The sequence below is a fragment of the Gracilinanus agilis genome, chromosome 3 (assembly GCF_016433145.1).
Source record: "Gracilinanus agilis isolate LMUSP501 chromosome 3, AgileGrace, whole genome shotgun sequence".
Classification (NCBI taxonomy): Eukaryota; Metazoa; Chordata; class Mammalia; order Didelphimorphia; family Didelphidae; genus Gracilinanus; species Gracilinanus agilis.
In genome coordinates this window covers 370796217-370805044 of record NC_058132.1, presented here as the reverse complement: position 1 = coordinate 370805044, position 8828 = coordinate 370796217, and the positions used below count along the sequence as shown (strand labels likewise).

Genomic DNA, 8828 nt, shown 5'->3' with positions numbered 1-8828 from the left:
AATTATTCTTCTGATTACTATAATAGTGAATATTATAATAGTGAATAGAGTTCACTACAGAGAATTAAACATAACATTTCTCTACATAGGAATACAGATAATTAGATCTCACTGAGGCCCTTAAAAAGGCAAATTTAAAAATTATAAGTTTTCTTTCTTTCCCCTCTGTATCTTATTTACCTTTTCAGGTTTCTCTCGATTTTTGTGGTTGGATATCAAACTTTCCATTTAGCCCTGGTCTTTTCTGTGCAGATACCTGGAATTCTTCAATTTTGTTGAATGCCCATACTTTCCCCTGGAAATATATAGTCAATTTTGATGGGTAGTTGATCCGTGGTTGCAGGCCCAGCTCTCTTGCCTTTCTGAATATTGTATTCCACGCCTTGCGGTCTTTTAGCGTGGAGGCTGCCAGATCCTGTGTGATCCTGATTGGTGCTCCTTGATATTTGAATTGTTTCTTTCTGGCTTCTTATAAGATTTTTTCTTTTGCTTGGAAACTCTTGAATTTTGCAATGATATTTCTTGGTGTTTTCCTTTCTTGATCGAATACCGCAGGTGTTCTATGGATCCTTTCAATGTCTATGTTGCCTTCTTGTTGTAGGACTTCAGGGCAATTTTGCTGAATTATTTCTGTTAGTATGGAGTCCGCGTTTCGATTAATTTCTGGTTTTTCTGGAAGACCGATTATTCTCAAATTGTCTCTTCTAGACCAGTTTTCTTGGTCTGTCACTCTCTCATTGAGATATTTCATGTTTCCTTCTATTTTTTCAGTCTTTTGGCTTTGTTTTATTTGTTCTTGTTGTCTTGAGAGAGCATTAGTTTCTACTTGCTCAATTCTAGCCTTTAGGGATTGATTTTCGGCTATAATCTTCTGGTTTTCGGCCATAATCTTCTGGTTTTCAGCCATAATCTTCTGGTATTCCTTTTCAATCTGGTCATTTCTGGTGTTCAATTTCTGAGCCTCACTTTCCAATTGCATGATTCTACCTTTCAAACAGTTATTTTCTTGCCAGATCTCTTCCATTTTCCTCAAAATCTCAGTTTTGAACTCTTCCATAGCTTGTGAGGAGTTTTCCTTATTTGAGGAGGGTCCGGATGCTTATTTGTTCTCCTCTGTTTGCTCGGTTGTCTGGATTTTCTCTGTGTAAAAGCTGTCGAGTGTTAAAGACTTCTTTTTCTTGTTGTTATTCTTCCTCTTCTGAACTTCCTGAGTCTGAGTAGCCATCATTAGCCCAGCAGCTTCTCAGGTTTATCCTCGTGCTCAGTGTCTGTCCGTGGTCTATTGGCTCCTGAGGTCTGCGTTCTGGTTTTTTCCAAGGTCAAGCCCCCTGGTGGACCGCCTTGCTTGATCCTCTGCAAGAGGTTCCTTTACAAGTCTCAGGGCACTGCTTCCACAGTCGTATACCCGTCCACACTGGTTCCCCACTTAGGCTTTAGTTCCTGGCTGTGTCTGCCTCCACCCACGCCTCCGCAGTGCCTGCGCTCTGCTCAGCCTGTGCTCTGTGCCCTGCGTCCTGCTCCTGCGCTTAGATTTCGTCTGCGTTTTTTGGCTTAATGGGGTCCTAAGTCTTGCTGCTCTCAGGAACAGGTCCTGGAGCTGCCAATGACTCGATGGGTGCCCCAAACTTGCTCTATTTCTTTTTAGCTGGCTTCGGAGCTATAGATGAGTGTGGAGGGGGTGGGGGTGGGGTGGTTGCTCAGCCCACGATTTCGTGAGGGCTGTTTCACCCCTTTATAGCATGGAAATGCCTCGATTCCACGTACCTTCCACGCTGTGCCCTGTTGTGGGGGTTCCTCCGTTTGTCTGGACTTGTTTTTATGTCCCCTTGAGGAGTTTTGTGTGTTTCGGTCAGGAGAGGTTAAGGGCTGCTTCTTACTCTGCCGCCATCTTAACCCGGAACCTCTTGATGAATCTTGAAGTTGATCAATTCTAATTTTTAGGAATTATTTTTCTCAGTGGGTTTTTGTATTTCCTTTTCCATGTGGCCATTTCTGCTTTTTAAGACATTTTCTTCTTTGTTTGTTTTGTTTTTTTGTACCTCTTTTTCTATTTGGTCAATTCTGCTTTTTTAAGGGTTTTTTTTCCCCATTTTTTGTACCTCTTTTACCAGGTTGTTAACTCTTTTCATAATTGTCTAGTATCCTAAATGATTACTTGGTTTACAACCTAAAATTTTACCAATATAAGGAACTTCTGGTATAAAAACTTCCTTTTTTTCCATGAAGATCAACAACTCTTATAATTTGTAGTCTTAGCAAATTGCCTATATTACTGAGAGGTTAAGTGACTTGTCCATGGTCACATAGAGTATACAAAATTAGGTTAGGCATTTGCCTCTCTTAGCTAAGAATGTGAATCATATTTTTAAGTTTGTAAACTAAAGAGGAAGTTATAAGGATTGGAAAGGGTGAGTGTCTTCAATGAATGTTTCTTTGGTTTTTAATCTTTGAATTAATGAAATTGTTTTCATCCCATTTATAGGGACTGCAAATTTTCTTCTTCTACACTGCTAGAACAAAAATCTTCAAGGATAAAATTTCTAGTATGTTCAAGTCAACATCATCTGCCATTGGGAGGATTAAAATGCCTTCTCTACATTCAAAGAAGTATGTTTTGTTTAGATCTCTTCCACATAAACCTGAGCACTTTAGATTGGTGGAATCATCTCAGTTTACCCAGAATATATTTCATTCTGAAAGTAGCCAAATTAACTTATGCAACTAAACTGTAAATGTATAGGTTTGGTAATCTATTTTTGACATATCCAATATGAATTTTAAATGATTTCTCCCCTTCCTGTTAGTTCTTAACCTTAACGTGACTTAACAGGCCCCTCTTTAAGTATGTTTTTACCATGGTAGAAAAATAAGAAGATATGGTCTCTCATACTGAACTACAACCAGCATTTTCCATACCTGGGTCAAGTTACACACACAAAAGAACTCTCTCTCTCTCTCTCTCTCTCTCTCTCTCTCTCTCTCTCTCTCTCTCTCTCTCTCTCTGTGTATCTCTGTCTGTCTGTCTGTCTGTCTCTCTCTCTGTGTCTGTCTGTGTCTGTCTGTATGTCTGTCTCTGTCTGTCTGTCTGTCTGTCTGTCTGTCTGTCTGTCTGTCTCTCTCTCTCTCTCTCTCTCTCGTTCTCGCTCTTGCTCTCGCTCTCGCTTGGGAGGAGGAGCATAAAAAGTGCCTAAAAATCAATTGAAAGATGAAGTCAGCTGGGGGGAAGGACAGAGGAGACAAAGCCTCCACTGAATGGCAGTTCCCTACTTTAATTATTCTTGCTGAGTACCTCATTATTCTATGGTGATGAAGTACTGTCAAAGACCTGAGGCACTGCCCTGGTCATCATAATTCTATACTTATATCAAGAAAAATGATTTTAGGTTTTTTTCTATTTAGTCATATTGTTGTAGGATACAGGTTGAACTACATAGGATTGAAAATTTATACTATATCGTATCATGTAGGCTAGAAGATTAATTGTGATTTATAAAACCTATTATCTTATGTTGTTTAATAGATAACATTCTTAACTACTAGAATTAAAAAGGGAACTGCTTTATACTACTGATGTGGATATACTTTGCTTTGGTTTTATTTCTAATAAAAAAGTTTTATACCATGTTGACTTTTGTAAATATGTATATGTATATATTTTCTGCAATAGAATCTTATCTAGTTGTTAGGTAAAATGGCTGCTACTGTAGTAAGTATATAAGAGACAAAACTAATAAAACTCCACTGGATCCATGATTTCATTTAACATTCAATCAACTGATAAGAATGACTACCATGTGCCTAATACTACAATAGGTAATTAATATACAAATTAAATAAAAACTGTCCCTGCTATCAGAAAGCTTATTAGGAGGAGACATGATAGAGATGATGATCCAGGAAATGAGTCCGAAAAATCATGGACAGAGAGGTGGGAGGAAAATCAAGAGAGAATATATCATTAAAAATAATTAAAAGTATGTAGGTGAAAAGGGTGATCAATAGAACCAAGTGCTTATAAAGTCAAGAAGGATGAGGATTGAGTAAAGGTCATTAGATTTGGAAATGAAGAGGTCATTGGAAACTTTGGAGAAAGCAGTTTAAATCGGGCAGTGTGGTCAGAAACCAACCAAAAACGCACTGCAAAAGCCCATTGACTCATTAAAGGATGGAGATTTAGTATTGTAGTAAGAACACCATGAAGTTTCTGCACTGAGTATAACAGTGTTTCTATGGGTAATAACAGTCGTAGCAACAAGTGTTTATTAATCACCTCTTCTGTGTGATAACCTTGAGTAAGATACTGGGAGAGATAACAAAGTATAGATTAAATAAGGTTTTGTGCCTCTGAGAGACTTAGTACAAAAATAACCATAACCTATAGCTGAGAACCACAAGCTCTACATTTACATAGACTAGATTTGACAAAAAGACCTCTCAAGAAATCATCTCTTTACCTAATCCAAAGCAAGAGTTTCTTCTGGGAACCTCAGAATATTCTGACTTCATTCTTATGTCCTTACAGAAGTGTGAGAAAGAGGCTTCAGTTCTCCTGTAGACCCTTGAAGTGACTCAGTATTCTAGATATCAGATAGCATTTATTTTACTCTACAGAAATGGAAAAAAACACAACCCTTCTCCTTCCCCTCTCCCAACCTCCCAACCAATTGATAGAATTCTCCACTTTCAAAATGAGTCCCAGCTTTTACATTAGGAACCTTTATAGACCTCTCCACTAACAGTCCTACTCTAAAAGACTAGGCTCCTTTCAGAAGCAAAATGAACTTGGAATTGATGGGGAGATTGGACCTTTATAGACCTCTGTAGCTTTATTGTACTGTCTTAAGCCTTCCCTTATAATTCTAGAGTTGCTTTGTCTGCCATTTCTACTACTATTACCATTGTTGTGTTAAAGGGATTTTCTTAGTCTCTCCCTCTGTCTAGTTTAAGAGTGGAGAGAACAGGGTTTCTCAGTGGATCAGAGAACTGACATGTTCAGTGAGCAGTGAGCCAGAGCTGTGAAGATTGCCTTACCGAGGAGACCAGGACACTGAGGGGAGGAAAGTAGGAATGGCTTTCTGGCAGGAAGGTGGTAAAGGAGCAGTTGGTCAGTGAGGAGATAAAGGAAGCAGCTGCTAAGGGAAGGGGATTTTTACCTCTAGCATCTCTAGAGAGTGGGAGGTCTGGCTCTCAGGCAAGGGGCTGCTGGCAGTTGGCTGTCTATTGTTTTAGGGAGTTAGTTAGAGAATATTTTACAGATAGAGTAGATAGGCCTGGTGCACCAGGCAGAAGAATCTGTCCTGAGAAGAGAGTTAGAGATAGTTTTAGGAAATTTTAGGTAGTTATTAGGAATGATTTATTAGTGAGACTTAGTTTAGGTAGATTTATAGAGTATAAGATTAATATTCTCTCTTTTTCTCTTTTCTATCTTTCCATCTATACTTCTTTCTACATAAAACAAAGTTTTTACTAATCTGCTCTCCTCACTTTGTCAAACTCCTACATTTAACCCTGACAGTTGCCACTGTATTTTTCTCCAATTCTTTTTGTGTCCTCCTCTAGAGAAAAGTGTCAAATTCATGCTATTCTAAAAACTCCACCCTCTAGTTTGGATTCGCCAACAAGAATCTTTCTTAGGCTAAGAAGAAATATAAGTTCAGGGTCTTTAGAAACTTAGATCCCCTCCAAAGCCTTCAGTCTAGTGTTGCCAGAAGGACTATTTCTTTGCTTCCAGGGGTTTGAAATATTGTATTCTCTTGAAAGATCATCTTCAGTAGATTTGGTATCTAGAATTATATAGCACAGTATCAAAAGGCACAGCAGTGAAAATGAAACATGTAACTATGGGAAATATTCAAAATAAACATTTAAAAAAGAAAAAAATTATCAATAAAAAAAAAAAGGCACAGCAATTACCAGGAACAAAGATGGTTATGCAGTGCCCCCGAGGAATTGCCTGAGAATTGTCTCATCAATCTTATAATAGAAAGAGTACAATGCAAAGTGTTTCAGGGACTATAGATCTAAATTACATGCAGGATCTATCACATGAACATGTTACAATAATACCTTCATATCCATTTAACACAAGAAAAACATGCACAACTGCAAACAAAATCAAACAAGGAAAAGCAATACATTTATTAAGTGCTTACTATGATGCAGATATAATAATGGGGAGATATAGAAGAAAAAAAAACCCAAACAAAAAAAAAAGACAGAGCATATAACCTCTCCCAATTGAGAAATGGACAAAAGAAATGAACAGAGTTTTTGGATAGAGAAATCAAAGCCATATATACAGGTACATGAAAAAAATGCTCTAAATCAGTGATGGGCAAACTTTTTAAAGAGGGGGCCAAAGGAAAGGAAATGCTCATCTGTCAGTCTGTTTCTAAGGCAACTCTTTTGAAGTTTCATTGTATTGTATCCTACTCATTGTATTCGTCAGATTAGGAATAATGTCAAGCAGCCAGATAAAACATTTCAGGGGGCCTCATCTGGCCCTCGAGCTGTAGTTTGCCCATCACTGCTCTAAATCATTACTGATTGGGGAAATGCAAACTAAAACAATTTTGAGGGATCCATCAAATGGGCTAAAATAACAGTAAAATAACAGCCATAACTTAGACAAAAATTAGCCTCACACTTATTCCACCAGAAGACGGCACAACATAGTCAACCCATATTTAATTTACACTAGAAAGGACTTCTCAGAATTGATTAGGAAAACAGATACAGCAGAACAGAATAAATTTTAGCATTAGCACTTAGAAATAAAACAAATTTGATGTAGCCCCCAGTAGTGAGAGTAGACCCCCCCCAAATCACAGCCATAACTTAGATACAGTCAAACACGTAGCCCAGGCATCACATGAGGCCCCCAAATCCCTCCTTTCCACCCCTTCTGGCAGAAACTGAATGTTCTTCCAAGAAATTACTGATGCGTGAATTCTGTGAGAAGCTTGGTTAGATGGTTACACACTGGCATATTGAATTATCGCCTATAGAAAATTCTGTTTGGAGCCACTGAGGTAATCTAAATCCATTGTCTCCATCCTTTGAATCATTGACTCCCATTGTGAGTAATTTAATCCCTCTGCTTGATTCAAACCCTCTATAAGTAACTACCTGAAATCAATAAACTTTGTCACTGATCGGAAAGAGGCTGCAAGTTTGCCTGTGACCCTCCTGATCCCAATCTCTTATCCTGTTCCATGACCCACAAATAACTTGATGAGCTGGTCTCTACAAAAAAGGAAAATGACAAATGTTGGAGGGAATGTAGAACAGTTAATAAACTGTTGGTAGAACTGTGATCACGTTGGAGAACAATTTGGAATTGCATATATCCTTAAACCCACACAATACTATTGCTGGATCTATTTCCCAAGGGGATCAGGGGAAAAGGAAAAGAATGTATATGTTAGGAAATATTTATACCAGCTCTCTTTGTGGTGGCAAAGAACTGGAAATCTACGGGAATCCCCATCATTTGAAGAATGGCAAAATCTGTGAATATTTGTGAACAAAAAAATTGTGATATATGACTGTGAAGAAATAATACTGCACCATAAAAAATAATAAGCAGATTAATTTTTTTAAAACTTGGAAAGAACTACATAAGATAATGAAGAGTGAAATGAGTAGAACCAAGAAGACATGATGTACAGATACAGATTTGATATTAGAAGAATAACTTGTGAATATTTACCTCAGGAGAGTGAGTTGAAAAGTGGAAACACAAAAGATAATGATATTTGTCAGATGATGCCTTCTATAGTGTGGGGAGGGAAGAAGAGGCTGAATAAAATAAAAATAAATAAATAAGAGCATTTAATCTAAAGGGGAAAGACAACATGTAATAATACTACAAGGACTTGTTGCTAAATCCATTAAGTCAGAATCATAGTAAGGAGAATGAAGGATGACTGCCCTGACCCTTTTAAAAATGGAGGGCCCTGGAGGAATTCTCCGATGAGAGTAGGCAGGTTGGATTAACAGAGGCGTACTCCAGGATAAGAAGACTACAGAGACTGCTGGAGGTTCCAGGGTATGATTGCAGATTAGGCATGGCATTGAAGTCCAGAATGTTAGATGCACAACCAGGTAGCAGAAATAATTGGTAGATTCAGCAAATAACAGACAAAATAAACAATATATTCAAACACTGTGTAGTCATGAACAAATATGCATCATTAACAGATTCTTGCAACTTCAATAAATGAATTATGTTGTTGTTATTGTTGTTTAGTCATTTTTCAGTCATGTCCAACTATCTGTGACTCTATTTGGATTTTTTTTTTTTGGCAAAAATATTAGAGTGGTTTATAATTTCCTTCTCCAGCTCATTTTACAGATGAGGAAACTAAGACAAAGAGAATTAAGTGATTTGCCCAGGGTCACACAACTACTAAGTGTTTGAAGCCAAATTTGAACTAAGGAAGATGAGTCTTCATTCTATCCAATGTGTCAACTAGATGCCCAAATAAATCAATACCCACATAAAATTACATGTAATACATTACTTGGGTAAACATTATCATTATCTTCTAGCTATCCAATCTCATTAGTTTCAACTGGGATATTATAAGTTATTTTGCTCATTAGTCTGATCATCCCTGCTCTCCTACAACCTGCTGACTTGTGTACCCCTCTAGCTATGCTAGGAGAGAAAGGACAGATTCATCATAATCTTCATCCGCAGTACATCCTTATCTTCCTTCACCTGTACCTATGGAGGGCCCAAGGTGTGCAGGCCATATAATTATGTCGTGGGGTTTGGGTCTGTAGTATAGAAGTATCTATAATGGAAGGACTTCCTTAAGGCC

General features: G+C 37.8%; 1 protein-coding gene across 1 annotated transcript in view; it reads left to right on the top strand.

The window, feature by feature from the left end:
* Window positions 1-8828, top strand: part of ADGRG7 (adhesion G protein-coupled receptor G7) — a 125245-nt gene that overhangs the window by 68665 nt on the left and 47752 nt on the right. The window contains 1 exon segment of the mRNA XM_044669200.1: window positions 2483-2607. Coding sequence (XP_044525135.1) covers window positions 2483-2607 — 125 coding nt within the window.